The 22,042-nt window shown below is 30.7% G+C and overlaps 1 protein-coding gene across 1 annotated transcript; it reads right to left on the reverse strand.

Moving 5' to 3' along the window:
• Positions 1 to 8,424: 8,424 nt before the first annotated feature.
• Positions 8,425 to 9,960, reverse strand: LOC133294510 (organic cation/carnitine transporter 3-like). The gene has a single exon (XM_061493197.1). The coding sequence runs from the start codon at positions 9,958 to 9,960 to the stop codon at positions 8,425 to 8,427; it is 1,536 nt and encodes a 511-aa protein (XP_061349181.1).
• Positions 9,961 to 22,042: the final 12,082 nt, after the last annotated feature.

Below are 22,042 nucleotides of genomic sequence, written 5' to 3' on the forward strand. Positions count from 1 at the left end.
CATTGTTTGATATTAGATAGGATAATAAATATTTTTGATAAAAATATCCTTTGATAAATAATTTATATAATTCTTCCAAATATATCATAAGATATTAATTTTTGTAAAAATCTATTGATCAGCGTGTCTAAAAAGTATATTGATTTTTATACTAATAAAAATATGCAATATTTTAAAATTAATATGTTGAAAAACTAATTTTTATTTTAATATATTAATATTAAAATAATATATTAATTCTTGAGAATTGTATTGGTCAGTGATGTTAATACATTAATCTCTTACCAGGTCTAATTCCATCCCCTTAGCCTGATTAAGTTATATATTATTTGAATGTATTAAAGGACTCTGTTATATAAGTTTATACTATACGATGGTTATAACAAACAACTAAAAATGCCATAACATATAACTTATACTATCAAACTTTATACATCACACCAAAGAAACCCTTATAATACAAAATCTTTCTGACTTGGATGTATGCATGAAGTTTGCTCAATTTAAATAGATATTGTTTTGTTTACAAATAAAAAATAGATATTATTTTGTAAATAATTAATGTAAAATGTAACATCCTCTACAACTGACTAACATAGAGGATATCACATTAATTCTTAAATCTTATTTTAAATAAGAGAACTAGAATTATAATGAAATTCTAACGCAACGGATATGAAATAAGGCATATGACAAAATATCCTTAAAAATATAATTATACAGAAATCAAGTTCATTATTACATCAGAAATACATCAAAATCTAAACGGAAAAGAAATATTTTTATTTTCTATTAATTACTCCATTGAGCTCCGTATAGTCTTCAAAGTCTTTAACCATAGTGTTTTATCTTACTCCAAAGCTTCACATACTGGCCTGTTTACTCTGGAAAGGTTAGCATAAAAACAAACACACGTGAGATCAATCTCAGTAATATTGGGGTTTTCAAAGTATAATCAATCTAGCCATTTTAGTGAAAAATATCATTCTCATAGAATAAAATTTATAATAAGAAAATAATATCATAAACAACAAATATAAGCCCAGACCTTTGTGGGTTCTTCATTCAGCCATACCCAAACCTTTGTTGGTTCTACCCAAACTTTGTGAGTTTCTGTATACAAACATATATAAGAACGTGTAATCTTTAACTGAAATGAAGAAAGAGTGTTCCAAATACAAGGCATGGCGCGAAAGAAAGGGTATGACTCTCACTTTAGTTTGTTGGTACTGGTTCTGTGGCACAAGCGTTTAGGTAATATCTTTAAACAGAGAATTCAGAGGCTTGTGACTGATGGAATTCTTGAACCCCTTGATCTGGATGATTTTGAGGTGTGCATTGAATGCATAAAGGGGAAACAGACTAACATAAGGAAAATAGGTTCCAACAGAGCTTCAGACGTCTTAGAATTGATTCATACGGATATTTGTGAACCATTTCCTATAGCCTCTTGGAATGGTCAACAATACTTTATCACATTCATAGACGACTATTCAAGATTTGGATACCTATATTTGATTAGAGAGAAGTCACAATCATTGGATGTGTTCAAAGAATTTAAAGATGAAATTGAACTTCAGTTAGGCAAGAAAATTAAGGCCATTAGATCTGATCGTGGTGGTGAATACTATGGTAGATCTGATGGATCAGGTGAACAACGTCCAGGGCCCTTTGCGATCTTCCTAAAGGAGTGTGGAATCGTCCCGCAATACACAATGCCAGGTAAACCTTGCATGAATGGTGTTGTGGAAAGGCGAAACCGGACTCTTAAAGACATGGTGAGGAGTATGCTTAGTCATTCTTCATTGCCAGAATCACTTTGGGGAGAAGCACTAAAGACTGCAGTTTATATCCTTAATAGGGTTCCCAGTAAAGCAGTGACAAAAACCCCTTATGAGCTATGGAATGGAAAGAAACCTAGCATAAGGCATTTACACATTTGGGGTTGTCCAGCAAAAGCAAGGCCTTATAGGCCAAATGAAAGAAAGTTGGACTCAAGAACAATCAGCTGTTATTTTGTTGGATATGTTGATCGCTCTCGGGGCTTTAAGTTTTATAATCCCACTACAGGATCTTTTTTTGGAGACGGGAAATGCCAGATTCCTTGAGGATGTTGAGTTTGGGGGGGAAGATAAAATAAGGAATGTTGTCTTTGATGAGGAAGAAAATAATATTTCTCTTCCTAATATTGTCATCATTCAAGATGCAATTACGGAACAAGCAATTGATGATTAGGTCCCTGTTCATGACATTATTATGGAACATGCTTTGGTCCCTGACATTGCTTTGGGTCAAGACAATAATGAACCACCCCCTATGCCACCTATAGAACAAACTCAACAAACTCAAGAAGTGCCATTAAGGAGATCCACTAGAGAAAGGAGAAATGCAATTCCGGATGATTATATTGTGTTTCTTCAAGAGCATGAAAATATTTTAAGCTTGAAGGAAGATGATCCAATCAACTTCCAACAAGTCTTACAAAGCTCTAATGCTCATAAATGGATTGATGCCATGAAAGATGAGATGCAATCTATGAAAGACAACGACGTTTGGGATCTTATTGAGTTGCCTAAAGGTGCGAAACCCATTGGTTGTAAATGGATATTTAAAACCAAAAGGGATTCCAATGGCAACATCGAAAGATATAAGGCACGTCTAGTTGCTAGAGGTTTCACTCAGAAAGAAGGCATAGACTATAAAGAGACTTTCTCTCCGGTTTCTACGAAGGACTCTTTTAGGACAATAATGGCACTTGTGGCTCATTTGGATTTGGAGCTACATCAGATGGACGTAAAGACAGAGTTTTTCAATGGTAACATTGATGAGACAATTTATATGGTGCGACCAGATAACTTTGTATTGGGAGATTCGAAGTCTATGGTTTGCAAATTGAAAAAGTCCATCTATGGCCTTAAGCAAGCTTCTCGTCAATGGTACCACAAATTCCATCAGGTTATTATCTCCTATGGCTTTGAGGTGGATTTAGTGGAAGATTGTGTGTATCATAAGTTCAGTGGGAGTAAATTCGTATTCCTGATTTTATATGTTGATGATATCTTACTTGCCAGTAGCGATGTAGGCTTATTGCATGAAACCAAGAAACATCTCATTAAAATTTTTGAGATGAAGGACCTTGGTGATGCATCTTTTGTCTTAGGAATACAGATACTTCGAGATCGCGCTCAAGGTATCCTACGATTATCACAAAAGGCCTACATTGAAAAGATTTTGGATAGATTTGGCATGAAGGATTGTACGTCAGGAGATACGCCCATATCTAGGGGAGACAAGTTTAGTTTTGCCCAATGCCCTAAAGGTAAGCTTGAGATGATAGAAATGACAAAGGTACCTTATGCTTCGGCAGTAGGAAGCCTTATGTATGCCCAGGTTTGTACTCGCCCTAATATAGCATTTATAGTGGGAGTGTTAGGAAGATACTTGAGCAATCCAGGAATGGATCATTGGAAAGCAGCCAAGAGGGTTATGCTGTATTTAAAGAGAACAAAAGATTATATGCTTACATATCGGAGGTCAGATCAATTAGAGATCGTCGGATATACTGACTCTGATTTTGCTGGATGCCAAAATAGTAAAAGATCTATGTCAAGTTTTGTCTACATGTTGGCTGGAGGAGCTATTTCTTGGAAGAGTGTTAAACAGACACTCGTAGCTTCCTCTACTATGGCCGCTGAATTTGTAGCTTGTTTTGAGGCATCCAACCATGGGGTATGGCTGCGAAACTGTGTCACAGGACTGAATATAGTAAGTGGTGTTGAAAGGCCACTGAAGATTTATTGTGACAACAGGTCAGCAGTGTTGTACTCCAACAACAACAGAAGCTCTTCAAAATCGAAGCACATCGATATAAAGTTTCTGGTTGTTAAAGAAAGAGTTCAGAGTGGTCAGATTTCCATAGAACACATAGGGACGAACTCCATGCTTGCGGATCCGCTTACTAAAGGCTTAGTGCCTAAGGTCTTTCACGAGCATATTGCTCATATGGGTGTTGTTTTGTTCGATGACACTACGGTTTAGTGGGAGTTCTTTATGTTATTGTTCTATGAAGATTAAATTTTCTGCAGAATAAAGAATTCAATGTTATTTTCCCCCTGAATGTATTAAATTTTGTGCTTGTGTTTCTGCTTTGTGTATGCAGAAAATTTAGGATTGATCTCATACAGATTAAAGTAGTACCAGTTGGAAATAGGCATGGTAAGATCACATTGCATGTAATTTCCATGCCACTTATCCATACTTGATCTATGTCATTGAATATATTGGTGCGATGACCATGGAAGGTTTAGTTACGCTTGAAAGTGACAAAAGCCGTCATGATCTCATATTGATATAGGAGGTGGACCAGATTGTATCTAAGGAGGAATCTAAAGAAAAATAGCATACAGTTGCGCACTAAAGAAATATGATATAATTATCTCAAGTTAATATGTGGCCCAAGTGGAGATTGTTAGAAAATTATATTTTCTAATAATTATTGTGGGTCACATATTATATTAATAATTATATTGTGCTATTTATATATATTGGGTAAATTAAAGTGATCAGGTAAATATTCTCAAATAGATTCCTAAGTGAGTATGGGCTAAATGAGTGGATACCGGTGTTGGGCCAACTAGGTATAATGGGAGCTTATTGACCCAACAATAAAGATAAAAATACTATAAAGGGTTATGGTCCCCAATACGTCAAATAACAACCCTAGTTTCTCTTCTCCATCAAGAGAGAGACGACACACTAAGGAATAAGGTTTTAGGGTGATTTGACTGAGGAAGACTACAAACCCCAAGAGACAAGATCAAAGTTATTCCGCTGCAATGGAGACAGGTATTCCTCCACCTTTATGTTGTTCTTATTTTTCTTTATGATTTGGTATGATGGATCTTGGCTTGTGGGTGATAGTTATCACCATAAAGTTTTGAGGAATTAAAAAAAAATTCCAACAATAAAAAGGTTTGGTTAAAAGTGAGATGGTGCAGATGCCATCTAAACTACAAAATTATATGTTAGACACCACCTCTGTTTGAATCTCCTAATATTAAATTTTTGTTTTCAATCTTGTATGGTATCAGGATCAAGGGTGGACTTTGTAAGGGAGGTGCATGAATTGTTGCAAGAGGTTTGTTCTGAACAGAGTGAAGTAATGGTGATTTGATCCTGTATCTGTTGGAAATAGATTGAAACAACAGGAGAAACAACCAGCAATACACCAAGTGGAAGCTCTGCTAGATTTAGCCATTGATTTGAAATTGTAACTATTTGATCTCAGCCAGCCTTTTGATTCACATCGGTTGAGTTATCTGATAGTTAATAGTTTTGAATAGGAATTAGTATGCACTGCATTTGCAATCCAATTAGCTTCATGGTATGGTATATTTGTCCCTTCTAAAGGACATAAAAATTTAGTACCAACAAAAGAAGAAAAAAAGGGACATACAGATATAGGCATGGCAATTTTGGGCGATCCTATATTTTTAGAGGTGCAGGTGTGTTAGATGTTGAGTTTTGTTTTTCCTTTTCATCCATCTGAATGAACAATTTGGGTGATCATATATTTTTAGAGGTAGAAGTACTTTTAGAAATTGAGTGTTATTTTTCCTTTTCATCCATCTGAATAGGGGTGGTAAATGAACCAGGGACTTTTCAGGGACTTTTGGCTCGACTCGTGAAGTATTGAGCTTACATGTTTAATATTAGTTGTTGGAACCAGGTTTGGACTTGTATAAAAGCTCATTTAATAAAAAATTCTTAGACTCTAATTCATAAGCTCGGCCTTAGAGTCTCTCAGGCTGGCATAATATATTAATTTTTATTTTTATTTTATATTTTTTATATCACTTGTCATAGCTCTCTCTTCAATCCATTTTATTGGTTAAACAAACTTTTTGGATGATTTTGTTTTATATTATGTTGTTTGGATATACATTGAATTTATGAATATTTATGAAATTACTAGTACTGTTGATTGTATATTCTGTTTGGATAAATTTTTGTTATATTATTATTTTTAAACAGGCTAAACCAGACTTTTATTTTTTGTAAATAAGTCAGGCCACATGCCGATAATTATATTCATAACAAGTAACATGCTTGGTCAAACTGACACATTTAGACACAGACTTAACTTTTTAAGCCCAACGCTTGGGTTGACTCAATCCGTTGACATCTCTACATCTGAATGTACATTTTGGGTGATCCTGTATTTTTAAACCAATCTAACCATTAATGGCACCCTGAATTTTCTATTGCTTAGCTAAGTTCAAAAGATTTGAAGTTAAATTTTGAACAATATAGAACATATAATTTTAATAAATCACCTGTACTTTCCACATGTGGTTCTTTTTCAAGAAGTCGAGCATGAAGTATAGTGTTAAAGTTCTGTGTTTTCTATTTTGATATTTATTTATTTTTAAAAGGGAGTATTGTATCATTATTTTTTTTAAAATCATGAACTAAATAATAAAAGTTATATATAGACTAAAAAACAAAAGTGATTAACAGAGATTTGTAAATTTAATAACTCTGGAATTTTTGCTATTCAATCTGTAGTATTTAACATAATTTTTTTTTTTGTATATTAATATAACTCTAGACGACAATGCCATTAGTCCTTTCAAAATAACTCAAGACTTTGACAGCTAACCTAATTTGTACGACCTTTTTAAAGATAAAACAGAATTGTGGACCATAAATATTTATTTTCTTCAACAACTTAGATATTTAGCCAGGCTTCGACAAGTAATAATTTGTTCATTGTTTTTCATTTTCATCATCAACTCATAAAGGGAGAAAGATTAAAGGATGAAGCTCAATAGAACTTTTTCTATAAATCCGTTAATAGTACACGAGGGTAATTCTGACACAAAAATCATAATAGAAATTATGCTACTAAGGCAATTTTCTTCAAAGAAAAATGAATTAATATTATGACTAATCCTTTGGAATTACTTTTTTATTTGATTTACTTCCACCTTCCTAATTAAATAGAATAACTTATAATTCATTAACTTAATTACCTATCCTCTTATAAAATTAAATGAGTAGAAAATATTTTTTATTTTTTGGGGTGAAAGAGTATAAAATATTTAAACTTTCAGACATGCACTAGTCAATTAGTAGCTAGATCATTTTCATTGTTAAAGTCCTCTCCAGGTGTATCAAAATCCAAAATAATCAAAAGAAATTACATGGACTTGTATTGAATATGGCTCTACTTACCAGTGATAATCCAAGAAGGAAACTGTTACGCGACATAGCCATTCGTGGTTATATAAATCATCGTGTAACCAAAGAAATTATATGGACTTGTGTTGAATATGGCTCTACTTTCCATTTAATCTAGGACTCATGTTCTGCTAATACAGATAAAGTTAACTATAATCTTGCTCGTAGAGGTCTTATAATGTTTTGATCCTCAGATTTTTTTGTAATCTCTTTTAGCAACCTAAAATTTTCTAAATCTATTTATATTATTATGTGGGAAATCTACTTTTTATGTTGATGCAAAAAAATAAAATAAATAAATCTTCTTCTACCATCTATTATAATTATTTACTTCAAGTAATATATAATTATAATATTAAAAATATTTTTTTCTCTTTCTTCAGAAATTGTCGATTGATATGGAGAGAAAGAAAAAACAATTTTTATATCATAAAATTATATACTCCTCAAAATACATAATTATAATCGCCAGTGGAAGAAGATTTTTCTTTCAACAAGAGAAAAAAGAGACTCTTTTATAATTTAGTGCTTGTAATGACTGCGACAGAAAAAATATAGTAACAAAATTATTGTACTTAACCTTAATGAAAGTAAATTGTTGAACTTAACCCTTACATGAAAGTGAATCAAAGTAAATTTTATCTCCACTCATCTTTCCTCCTTTTTTTTTTCTTTTTTTTTTTTTGATCACCTTATTCCTTTCAGATCATTGTATCAGTATTTCCTTAACTTTCCTCCTCCTTCTTCTTCTTCATCTTCTTTTTATTATCAACTTTATTCCTTTCAAATCATTGTATTTCCCTAACTTAACTTCATAAAATGGGTGAAATATATGTAATAACTTCTGAACTTGTCATCCATCTTTATTTGAAGGAAACCTCCAATAACTTCTGAAATGATGAATTAACATGGTCCAGGTGAGCCATTACGGAAAAGAGACGAAAGAGAAGTCCAAATAACAAAAAGTGAAGAGACAAAACATAAAATCAATGTGAAATCAACCTTCCTGGTTGATAACTAATAATACTTCAATTTCAAGGTACTTGAATAACTATTTAACATAAAGATTTTTTAATTTTTTTTGCATAATATATCAACAAATTAACATAATATAATAAGCTTGCTGGCCGGATTGCATATGCATAGGAAATTAGTCCCACATAAAAATCATCATAACAACAATTATACTTTCTCTTTGCTTTCTTCTTCATCCATGGTATCACAAAATTCTTGGCCTTTAGTCTCTGGCAAAAATACACCAAGCATCCCACCGCACCCTATTGCCAACCCAAAAACCCCATAGCATATAAACTTGTTATTTCTACCAGCTGCCACCAACATAGGACAAAATACACCACCCAACGCCACCGCTTGCCTCACCAATGATAATGCAGAGTTGCGTACAGAAGTAGGGAACAACTCAGTGCTGTATATTAACACAATATCACAAGCAGTGCATGCACTGAAGAAGGATATCAACTCAAACACAATTTGCAGCCTTGTCAGTATCTTCCCTTCCATGATTGCTAAAATACTTGACATCCCACTTAAGATCGTGAGAATAAAGAGCACACTTCTCCTATTGAACTTGTCTAGAAGAATATAGGCAAGCAAAGTAGATGGAATCTCTGACAAAGCATTAAATGTGACACTCAAGTAAAGGTTGAATGACAAGTTTCCAAGGGCTAATGGCATTCCATAATAGACCAATCCAATGCCTAAACCCATGGCCATAAATGCATATAGCCTTCTTGATGACCATTTCTTTTGCATCAAAATCTTGAGCGCAGAGTAAAAATCAATGTTCCAAACTTCTTTCTCGAGGGACATGCCAGAGATAGCCAAATTCAAATTACTTTCAGTGATTGATGTAATACTTTTCAATACTTTTAGAGCTTCTTCTTTCCTTCCCCTTGTGAGAAGCCATCTTGGAGACTCGGGAACAAGTAAATGAACTAATACACAGTATAAAATTGCTGGAAGGGAAGTCCATAGGTATAGGTTTCTCCATGAAGAATCTCTGTTTGCATAAGCCATTGCTGGCACGGTCAAAAACCCTGTACTGAAAAAGAAGAAACCAAGAACACCAACACGCCCCCTCCACCTTTTTGCAACAAGCTCAGAAACTAGGACAAGTGCTGAGGTTCCAATGGATGAACGGCCAAATCCAGAGAAGAATTTGAGCACCGAATACATCCAAACATTGATTGAGAAGGTGGCAATGAAAGAAGAAAGAGACATTAAGAGGCATGAGAAGAAGACCATGTTCTTGCGACCAAGTGAAGTGTCAGCAAGAGTGGCCAAAACAAGCCCACCAATTAAGCACCCCATGAAAAACATGGAAGCTGGAAGGCCTGTGATGAAAGAGTTCTCACACTCCAATCCCCATTCTGAGATCATGGAGGTTTTTGTGGGTCCATCCCAAGCCCATGAACCCTTGGGAAGGCTACACATGTTGGAAGTGTTGCATGAATCACCACCTTGTTCAGTGCAGTGCCATGATGGCTGTTCATCAGTGAAGATAGTTATGAATGTTTGCTGACCATCGAAGAACCAAGAAAAGGAGACAAGAACAGCTTGGAGGAATTGGGTCCAGTTGAGTTCTCCTAAGCACTCTTCAATGGTGGAGCTAATAGAGGAATGGTGTTCCTCATCTTGAGGTGGAACCACTGGATCGGATGAGTTAGACTTCAAGAGAAGCTGGGTTGTATCAACCATTTCCAAACTCTATGCTTTATTCAAAGTTCTCTCACAGTGTCAATCACCAACCTAAGCATTATTCATATAGCTAAAAAGTTAAAGGGTATTATTGGAAAGTATTACATAAAATATTCTCTCTTTTGACATATACATCCACTGTACAGAAGGTCTCTTATCTCTTTTGACATATACATCCACTGTACAGAAGGTCTCTCCAACGTGTTAAGACGCGTTCCGTGTCAGTTACTGTTGAAAAATCTTTGAATGGACGTTGTTTACTATAAACACTCCACTCCTACGTGTTAAGACGCGTTCCGTGTCAGTTACCGTTGAAAAATCTTTGAATGGACGTTGTTTACTATAAACACTCCACTCAGCCTTTTATCACTCTGTATAAATTGGCTGTAGCCTGGATAACTATTAGTCACAACAGACATTGAAGATTGCCCTCGTAAAATATCTTAATTACAATACTATGCGCTCATTTATATCGATTAATGTCATGTATATGGACTGAAAAATCTTAAATAAATTTAATTTTTTTTTAAAAAATAATTTTATTTAATATAAACATTGTTTATTAAAATAAATAAATAAATTATTATTATTCTATTAATATTTTTATTTTACTTATAGAAATATGAATATATAAAAGTAAATTGTAAAAGATATATAATTAGTACTTTAGATTCAGCAGATAAATTCAAATAAAATAATTTTTAAAATAACAGATATTTTGAAAAGTCAAACTAGAACACGATCTGATGTTATTTTATTTATACCTTAATCAATATCAGGTGTATTAAAGTACGTTGAATTTAATAAACTAATCTAAAAAGCTTGAAAAAAATTATGTGATTTCAATCAATAATATTTAGAGTTCAAATATAATTGTACACGATTTTGATAGGCGTAGTTACACTCCAAATCAAATTTCTAATTTTTATTAAAATAATATTAAATATTTCATTTTATAATCCTCAATAATATGAGGTGCTTGAAACGTGCACATAGTGGGAATGAATTAATAATTTAATAATCCTCAACAGTTTGGCACGAATGGCCCAATTCGTCACACTTCGACAATCCAACTTTGGATAGTGAATGCATTGATGTGCTAAATACTGCTCTATTCTTTATTAGTTTATTTGAACGGTAAGGGTGGGTTCAGTTGAGATATACAGACAGAGACACGGTACATATCGCCGCCATTTAGAGGGACAACGATCGTAGGCAAAAATTTTCTGGATTTCCACGTTAAGAAAAAAATGCCAAAATATCACATCATCAAATTTGTTGCACTGTGCAATAAGATTATGTGGCATCATCTCAGTTTAACGCCACATAATCTAGCTATCGTGTGCAATGATATTACGTGACAGGCCTAATTTGCTGCATTATACAGTGTTTTATGTGGTGCTAGGAATAATTTGACATGTAGATAGAGAGGACCAATAAAAAAAATTAATATTTATTGGACATTAAATTGTCTTTATCATTTTTTCATAGATACTACATTTGGACACTCCATCATCTTTACTGTGTATTATATTTTCCAAAAAGAAAAAGAAAAATAAATCAGCATTTATTGGATATTAAATTATCTTTATCGTTTTTTCATGAATACTCCATCCGGACACTCCTTTGTTTTATTGTGTATTATATTTTTCAAAAAATAAAATAAAAATTTTTTATCGTGTTTCCATGGACACTCCATCATTTTTATGGTGTATTATATTTTTCAAAAAGAAAACAAAAAATAAATCAACATTTATTGTACATTAATTCATTTTTTATCGTTTTTCCATGGACACTTCGTCGTTTTTATTGTATATTATATTTAAAAAAAATAATAAATCAGCATTTAAACTGGACATTAATTTGTCTTTATCATTTTTTCATGACACTCAATCGTCTTTATTGTTTATTATATGTTTAAAAAAATAAAAATCAGCATTTATTCTTCATCTTAATTCACGTGTCAATTTGTTACTGGCGCCACATAATAATCTCGCTCCACAGTGCAGCGAGATTACGTGGCCTTAAACTTGCTGACATGGTGTCACGTAGGGTTGGCAAAACGGACCAACCCGGCTCAACCCGACCCAACCAGCGTTTAACCCGAAAAAAACGAGTCGGGTTAGGGTTGGCTCGAAAAATAAACGAGCCAGAAAACTCAACCCAACCCGACCCGAGTCAGGTTAGGGTTGGCTCGAAAAAATAGAAAAAAAAAATTCATTGATGCTATAACTTCTAAATTTTTTTCCTAAATTATTAATTCATTTAATACAAAGACATTATACAGATAAACCATAGAAAACTTCTTTTACATTTGGACTTAGACTTATTGGCAATTGGCACCATATTCACATTGTCACACATACTATAAAAAAGGTCCTTAATGCACGATTTTGGACTTATTGGAAGCTGCAGGGTATTTTTCATTTGGGTCTTTGGAATTGAAATGTTAGGTTTTAGCTTTCCACTTTACCTTCATTAATTTTTATACATTTATATTAAACAAAAAAAAATCATAACCCACGAGCCAACCCGTTGGTTGGCTCGGTTTTTTTCGAGCTGAAACGAGTCGGGATGACTCGAGTTACTAACTTATTTTCCCTAACCCAACCTGGCTCATTTTAAACGGGTTACGAGCCAACCCAATCATTTTTGCCAAGCCTATTGTCACGTAATCTCGCTGCACAGTGCAACGAGTTTGGTGACGTGACATTTTGAAAAAATTTCTCCTCGCGTGGCAATCCAGTAAATTTGTTAACAAGATGGAAAATGGTCGTTGGCCCCTGCATCTAGACGCTGTCTGACACATCACCCTGAATAGTTGGGAATATAGTAGTTAAAATCTCGATTTATTACTATAATTTTATGTTTTTACGATGTTTTTTATTAAAATAATTTTACCAATATTTCAAACACTTTTACATTATTATACGGTTTTTTTATGTTACAATTTTATGTTTTACAATTTTTTTTTAATTTTACGTAAAATCTCGATTTTAACTACGACACACTGCATGCATAGAGACGTGTGTAGTCTGTACCTACTCCCGTTAATTCACATCATATGAGCTTGCTGTGTCGATTTCAGTACTAAAAACGAAAATACTTCCCCACACCACACGTATCAAGTTTGTAATTTATTGGTGCTTTTTTTTTTGTGTTGTCAAATTTAAAATGATAATATTTTTTTATCTTAATCTTAAGTTAATGTTATTAATTTATGGGAAGAAAACTTCTAAAGTTATTTTAGAAAAATTAAAATGAAGTACTTTTGTGATTTTTTATTAAAAAATTAAAATGATAAAAATTATTATAAATATATAATAAATAAAATTACAAACACACCATGATTTTTATTTTAAAACAACGTCATTTTAGTGAATATTGAACAAATTTTTCTAAAATAACTTTAGAAAAAGTGAACCCTTAATTTATAGACATACAAACTTGATCGGATAAGATTGAATCAATCATTTGCACTTTTATGATAGGGTTTAGTAGAGAAATTAGACTGTGACGAAATATATTATATGAATTATGATTTGTGTTTAATATATTAAAAAAATAAAACTGAACATAAAATTGAAAAAATAATATATGAAAAAGTAAAATCATGAAAAAGGTAAATAGAATAAATTGTTTCATTTCATGAATGTTAATAAATTTGAATCAGTTATTGACCTGATCAAAGTATTGGGTGAATAAATTATTGATTCAACTTATATATTAAGTTATATAATAAATATATTAAAAGATGTACTTTAAGCAATAATTGAATATTAACCTAATGGTAAATGCTACACTTCATTCACCTGAACTGAGTTCAATCCCAACAGTTTCCGGAAGCAGTGTTCATCAACCGAAGCCTCTGTAGCCTCTCATCGTTTAATGGAGATAATGCAATTTGTTTTTATATGAACCTAGTGTATTACCCGTGCGTTGCAGGAGAAAAAAAATTCAGTTTATTTGTCTCATAAAAATTAACGCAACTCATAAAAGTATATTGCTGCACTTTATCTTGTCATATAGTCATTCAAAAATTATAAAATTTGACTCAGCTTCTTTCAGTATTTCTCATAGATGAACTTTTATTTAGAAAGATCAAATTTAAAAAATAATAATACATAAATATTTTTTTGCAAAGATTTGTGTCGTTAGTATTTGGAATTTTTCAAAATCGTATTTACAAAAATTAAAATCAGAATTATGAATTTAATTATAAAAGAAGAAGGGCGAAAATTTAATTTAATTATAAAAGAATGTTGGCGGGCTGGTCCTCCGGACCAAGTCCAGTTTGCAACCTCTGATTGTCAGCATTATATACCAACATGTAATACGTTTTTATATTTATCCACATAAAAAGTTCTTATAGTTGCATCTAAGTTTTTATATTTTGTCTGGGAGATGGACATTCATTTATTACAATCAGATTTATAAAATAATAATAAATAATATTTTTTTTGCAAGGATTTGTGTCCTTAGTATTTTGAATTTTACAAATTTGTATTTACAAAACATGAAATCAGATTTAGGAATTTAATTATAAAAGAAGAAGTATGAAATTTTAATTTAATTATAAAAATAAGTTGGTGGGTCGGCCCTCTGGGCCGAGCCCAGTTTGCCACCTCTAACTATCAGCATGTAATATGTTTTTATATTTATCCACAACAAAATATTCTTATAGTTGCATTTAGGTTTTTATATTTTATCTCAAAGATGGACTTTCATTTATTACAACAGATTTACAAAATAATAATAAATACATTTTTTTTGCAACGATTTGTGTCGTTAGCATTTGAAATTTTACAAATTTGTATTTAAAAAAATTAAAATCGGATTTAGAAATTTAATTATAGAAAAAGAAGGATGAAATTTTAATTTAATTATAAAAATGTGTTAGTGGGCCGGCCCTCAGGGCCGAGGCCCAGTTTGCCACATCTAATTATCAACATGTGATAGAATTTTATATTTATCCACACAAAAAAGTTCTTATAGTCGCATTTAGATTTTTATATTTTATCTCAAATATGAACTTTCATTTACTACAATCACATTTAAAAAATGGGTTTTCTTTTTCTGCAGTTACTGCGGATAAGTTATCGCAGTAAGCCCAATATGACGTTGTTTTGGGCTGAAATCATGATGTTTTTGTAATTTTAATTTATTTCCAGGTTATTATAGTCTTTATAATTACAAATTTATGATCTTTCAATCCCAAAACGACGTCGTTCTGGAAGTAAATGCAGATAACTTATCTGCATTAACGGCAGAAATATTTTTCTGTTAAAAAATAATAATAAATAATTACTTTTTGCAAGGATTTGTGTCGTTAGTATTTGAAATTTTACAAATTTGTATTTACAAAGATTAAAATCAGATTTATGAATTTAATAATAAAAGAAGAAGGATAAAATTTTAATTTAATTATAAAAATATGTCGGTGGGCCGGCCCTCCAGGCTGAGCCCAGTTTGCCACCTCTAACTATTAGCATATAATAGATTTTTATATTTATCCACAAAAAAGGCTCTTATAGTTGCGTCTAGGTTTTAATATTTTATATCAGAGATGAACTTTCATTTATTACAATTAGATTTACAAAATAATAAGAAATTATTATTTTTTTGCAAGGATTTGTGTCGTTAGTATTTAAAATTTTACAAATTTATATTTACAAAAATTGAAATCAGATTTAGGAATTTAATTATAAAAGAAGAATAATGTAATTTTAATTTATAAAAACTTGTTGACAGGCGGAGCGGGCAGGCCCTCGGGTCAAGCCTAGTTTGCAACCTTTTACTATTAACATTTTATGTAAATAATAATTTTTTTACAAGAATTTGTGTCCTTAGTATTAAGAATTTTACAAATTTATATTTACTAAAACTGAAATCAGATTAAGGAATTTAATTATAAAAGAATAATGATGAAATTTTAATTTAATTATAAAAATAAGTTGGTGGGCTGGCCCTCCGGGCATAACCCAGTTTGTCACCTCTAACTGTCAGCATTTTATATCGGCATGTAATATGTTTTTATAATTATCAACACAAGATTAGTCTTATAGTTGCATCTAGATTACTATATATCTATATTTTTTACAGTTGCCTTTAAATCGACTCTTTGTGGTCTGTGTATTTGTGACATTTATAAGAGATAAAGAGTTGGAAAATATTTGAGTTCGTACGTCTAATATTCTATCAAACACTTTATATTTGAATAGGGTAATATCAAAAGACCATTCGTTAGTTTAATTACATAATAATAACTATTATTAATAGGCTTAACAAAATATTATTAATAGGTTTAACAATTTTTGATGCAGAAAGTTGTGGTATTATTAATAGGCTTAACAATCATCTATGCAAAAAGTAGTGTGACATTAATATAGCTATTTGACAAACGAAATTTTAAACTTTTTTTCCCGCCTATGAAGTTTAAATTTCAAATTTAAATTATTTTTTATCAACTATAAATATATTTTTATAATTTTAAGTAGATTTTTTGTTTAATCTATAATTTTATATTAAATTCAAACTTATTATATATGTCCTTTTTTCACTGCAGACAAAATTCAAAAGATTAAATTTTAAATATTAAATATTTTCCAACCAAAAATATATTAATAAAATTTATTAATAGACTTAATAATTTTTCATACAAAAAGTAGTGAAAAACATCTATAGAAAGTTGTGCACTTTTTTCATGTAATAACTTTTAGTTATTCATTCACGACATAGGAAATTGTGTTAAGTATACTCTTGCAATAAAAAATGAAAGTTTAATTTCTTTCTTATATACTAAATTAAAATTTTCATTTTTATAGTTATTAAATTTTTATAATTTTTTTTTACAGAATGATAGAGGTCGTTTTATTTTTTATTTAAATTTAAAATCTAAATTTTTTTTGTATTAATTTATGATTTTCATATGTTTTTTTAAATTGGTTATACATGTATATTCAAAATGTTTATGTTCAATATTTTTTTTTTTAAATATTTGTACGGAATTTTTTTCTCTTTTAAAAAAATGATTACATGTATTACTTTTTTAAGTTTAAATTATAATAAATATTCTTTTAAATTATAAATTATTCATTTCTTATTTGTTTATTTAAATTTAAAATTTAAATTATTTTTTTATCAACTATACATACTTTTTGTTTAATCTATAATTTCATATTAAATTCAAATTTCTTATATAGATATCTTTTTCCCAATACAGAAATATTAAATGCTGAACTCTTTTTTCACTTTTCAAGTTCAAAATTCAAATTTATAAAATTTCAATTTTCAATATTAAATTTTTTTCCAACAAATAGACATAATAATTAATATTATTAATAAGCTTAATGATTTTCCATATTGAAAGTAGTGGGAAACATCGATAGAAGGATGTGAACATTCTCCAAGTAATAGTTTCTAGTTTTCATTTACGACATATGAAATTGTGTTATTTATACTCTTACATCCAAAGAATGAAAGTTTAATTTGTTTGTTATATATTAAATTAAAAATATTTTTGTAATAATTAAATTTTATTATTTATTTTTTACAGAACGATAAATGTCAATTTTTATTTTATATTTAAATTTAAAATTTATATTCATTTATTTTCATTGTGTGTATTTTTTTATATTTGTAACAAAAATATAATGACAAATATGAGTTGATACAAAAAGTATTCTACTAAATCGAATATTTGGTGAATTGAATTTAACTGCATTTAATATAATCGAATATTTTATTATTTAAACAAAAACATAATTAAAATATATATATATATATATATGGGCTTGCTTTTTCTGCAGTTACTCCACATAAGTTATCTGCAGTAAGTCCAATACGACGTCATTTTGGGACGGAAATCATGGTGTTTTTATAATTTTAATTTATTTCAGGGTTATAATTGTAAGAACCTGCACCGTTAATTAAGGAATTTAATTAATTAATATGAGAAATTAGGAAATAATTCCATAATTGACCCTAATATTTATGATAAGGCTTAAATAATTATGGTAAATGAGTAATGATGTTGAAAGTCGCTTTTCTGACGAAAAGTGCAGATACCGGTTCTGCTACTCGGTATAAATGTGTACCGATGAAGTATCCCGAAAAATTATTATAAGTGAGTATATATTCCTAGAATAATATGTAGGACTCTGATTTCAAGTTTCAAGTCAAAATAAGGAGAACTGGTGCCAAAAATGATATTGGCTATGTAAAAGCGCATACCGGAAAGGTGCTGCGAAAAATAAAATAAAAATATGATAAATCTTATAAAAATAAGTAGGTTCAGAAATCTAAGTTTGGGATTAAAATGATAAGCGTATCTATTAGTGCTAATACAGTGTGATTAAAACTTAAGTGGCCTATATAAGGCCTTGACACACACTTCTAGGTCATATTTTGTGCCTCCAACGTATTGTTTTCTGAAGGAGCTGCTGCCACCCTTCTCCCATGGCCTCCCTTGCTTGAGAAACTCTCCAAGTCACCTTTTTTCTTTGATTTCTTCACCTCTAATCAAGTAAACACTTGGGTGTGAACATTGGTGAATGAGAAAGGTGTCATCTTCTGAGTGGTGGGTGTTGTGTGTGTGTTGGGAAGGGGCTGACTTTGTGGTTTGAGTTGTGAGAGCCTTGTCTTGATGTTTTGAGCTTCAAAGTGTGAACTTTGAAGAAAAAAAACCTTTGTGGTGTGCCATTTTTGTGCACTTGAAAGTCTGAACCTTTGGAGTTGAAGGGAAAGCTCCAAGAGCACCTCATTGTTTTGTTTTGAGCTTGGGTAAGTGTCACCAACCTTGATCATGGGTTTTCTTGGTGTAAAGGTGAATTCTTGGCATGTTAATAAGTTAAACAAGTATGTAATCTGTATATGAATCTTGAACAGAGTAAAAATGCATGCTTTAACGTTTTAATGGGTTAAAAGATGAACCTTTGGAGTGATATCTCGCGAAATGAAGAAACTGCATTCTATCGCGAAATATCTGGATATGGTATCCAGATATGATATCCGGATATGGGTTCTTGTGATATCCGGATATGCCCCCGACAAATATCCGGATATTCTGGAAATTTTGAGACAGTGTCTGTACTATTCATACAAAACTGAGTTATGGGTTTGTGGATCCTAGATTGAGGAAGTGGGACTTCTGTATTAATTAATGTAAGTCAGAATCTAAGGGATTAAGGGCTTGTGGCTTTGTTGAAGCCTAAAGACATGAAAAGTAAAGAAAGACGTTGTCTTTATGTTGTATGCTTGTAGAGTATGATTATTGATATGATTGCTGGTCCAAAACAGATTGTGATTCTGCTGTGTTTGGACTTTGAGCTTGTGTGGACTCTTGGCTTGGGTAGCTAGCTTGCAAGGTAAGCTTCTGTGTCCTCGGTTTAGCCAATGTTGGTTCCACCATTTTCCATGGGGGATGGTTGTATGCATGATGTGTTTTCATGTACTATTTTATTGAAATGCTAATGAGCTGTTAAGTGCAATTGCTTATGATATGTATGTGGTGTTACGCCTACAGGAGGCCAATGGGTGGTCCTGTGGGCGGGTACAACAATGGCTAGTACTGTGTGGGTTTAGATGGATTCCTGCACTTCTCTGATCAGTAGAATAGTTATAACACACATAACATGATTATTTGCTGCATTGCACTGTTTTGAGAACTTATACTGCTAAACTGCCTTTTGAACTTATATTGCATATGTAAGTGAGCTTGGGGTGGAAGATCCTTGAGGACCCCTTGTCTTACTGAGATTTCTTGTTTAGAGATCTCACCCCACGTTTGGGGACGCTTATTTCAGGTTCAGGTAATTTGGGGCTGATGCCTCTGGCGGCAGGAGGCCAGAACTTAGCTGATTATATATGTTGTATGCTGACATGACTGGATATTGGATGTTGTTTATGTTTTTTGTCTTTATATTGTGATTTGAGTTGAGACTCTTTTGGGGCTTGTTGCCTTGTTTGGTGAGCATGTGGTTTGTCCATGCCGCTTTGATGTTAGTACCTTTTAGCTTGAGTTGTATAAACTATCAGGGTTGTCCGGTCTACGTGTTGTAGTTCCGTGATTAGAGACATCATTATGCTATTTATTTTATGAGGTAATTCAGTTAGCTGTCTTTTGCAATTTACATACACGCGATATTTTGGAAAAAGATTTAAGTAATCAAGTTGGTAATGAATAATGACGTCATAATTGAAAGTAAAAAGTTATTCCACATTTTTAAATTAAGCTTGGCTTAATACGATGACATGTTAACAAACCGGGTTAACACGGGGTGTTACAATAATAATAGTTTTTATATTTATAATTTTTTAAGATTTCAATACCAAAACGACGTCGTTTTGGAAATAAATGCAGATAACTTATCTGTAATAACTGCAGAAATATTTTTTCCTATATATATATATTAGAAACACGGTCATTTGAAAAAACATAATTAGAATACTCTGTTTAATCAAATTCCAATTTTTGATAATTTCAGTTTATGTTTTATACTCTTTTCCCACCTATCAAGTTCAAAATTCAAATTTAAAAAGTTTAAATTATAAAAAATAATTATTTTCCCTCCAATAGATATAATAAATAAAATTATTAATAGGCTTAACAATTTTCCATGCAACAAGTAATGAGAAACATTAAAATAGTCTGTAAAATACTTAATGCGAAACATATTTTTACAATGCAAGAGTTGGATGGTCAGTGACTCAGTGGTCACTGAATGATCATTCATTATTATAGTGATTAAATTTTTTATTAATTATACATATTATTCGAAAAATTAATTTTTTTATCTTTTAATTTATAATTTTTAGATTAGATATACATATATATATATATATATTTAAAATATTTATGTTAAATGTTTTTTAAGAAAATATATGTACAATTTTTTTTCTCTTTTGGTATTAATTTTTCATGTTAAATTTTTTATTTATTTTCTTTTATAGTATAAATGTCTGATTTCTTATTTGTTTTTGCATTTAAATTTTATATTTATTTTATTTTCTAACAACTCTGCATATACTTTTATAATTGTAAATATTTTTTTCATTTGATCTATAATTTTATATTAAATTTAAATTTATTATTATATATATATATATATATATATATATATATATATATATATATATATCTTTGCACTTCAGAAACATTAAATATATGATCGTTTTTAATTGATCGAAAAAATTAGCCCAAATAACATAATAATTTTTTTTATTAAACCTAACCATAAGAATATATTTTCCAATAAATATATAATAATACAGTTGTCTACCACTAAAAACTGTTGAACTCTTTTCCCACTATATCAATTTAAAATTTGAATTTCAAAAAAATTGTGGGATATAAATAAAAATATTTGCCACCAATTATTGCTGAACTCTTTTCCCACATATATCAAGTTTGAATATCGAAGTTTAAAAAAATAATGAGATATTAATCTTAAAATATTGATAAAATATTTTTAAAAATGTTTATGTTAAATATTTTTAAAAAAAATACTTGTACGAAATTCTTTTCTCTTTTTGTATTATGTTTTTGAATTTGTTTTTATAAAAAATTATGAAATATTCACTTTTTTTAAAGGAGGTTGGTTTCAAGGCTAATTATGATAAATTTAAGTAGAGGATAAAAAGCTTCATATGCCTGTATTATTTTTTGAAATTGAAGAGCCGTCAGTTTCTCTTCTAGTTTATATTCTGAATATGAGCATGCAAAATAGAGCTTTTCAATGCCTAATTACATTGAATTAGGCTAGGCACTTATACAATAGGCACAAACAAAATTAAAAAAAGTAGAAGGATAAATTAATAGTGATAATTAAAGCAAAAAATTCCTAAAAGAAAAATTGCTTTGAAACTATGTTGATGGGTTGCACTGGTCTAGCATCTGGCACACTTCCAACATTCTTTGAAGAAATAGAAGATGGTTTTATGAGGGTCAAAGTAGTATCATCCCTATCCAACTCATCACTTCCATCATCATGGTAAGAATATCTGTCAAGAACAAACATAAATTAAAGAACAGCAACAACAATGCAAAACAATTATGTATGGACAGAAAGAATAGAAGGGAAAG

This window comes from Gastrolobium bilobum, unplaced genomic scaffold (genome assembly GCF_033153095.1).
Source record: "Gastrolobium bilobum isolate Gb01-03AN ecotype WA unplaced genomic scaffold, APGP_CSIRO_Gbil_v1 utg5178, whole genome shotgun sequence".
NCBI classification, from domain to species: domain Eukaryota; kingdom Viridiplantae; phylum Streptophyta; class Magnoliopsida; order Fabales; family Fabaceae; genus Gastrolobium; species Gastrolobium bilobum.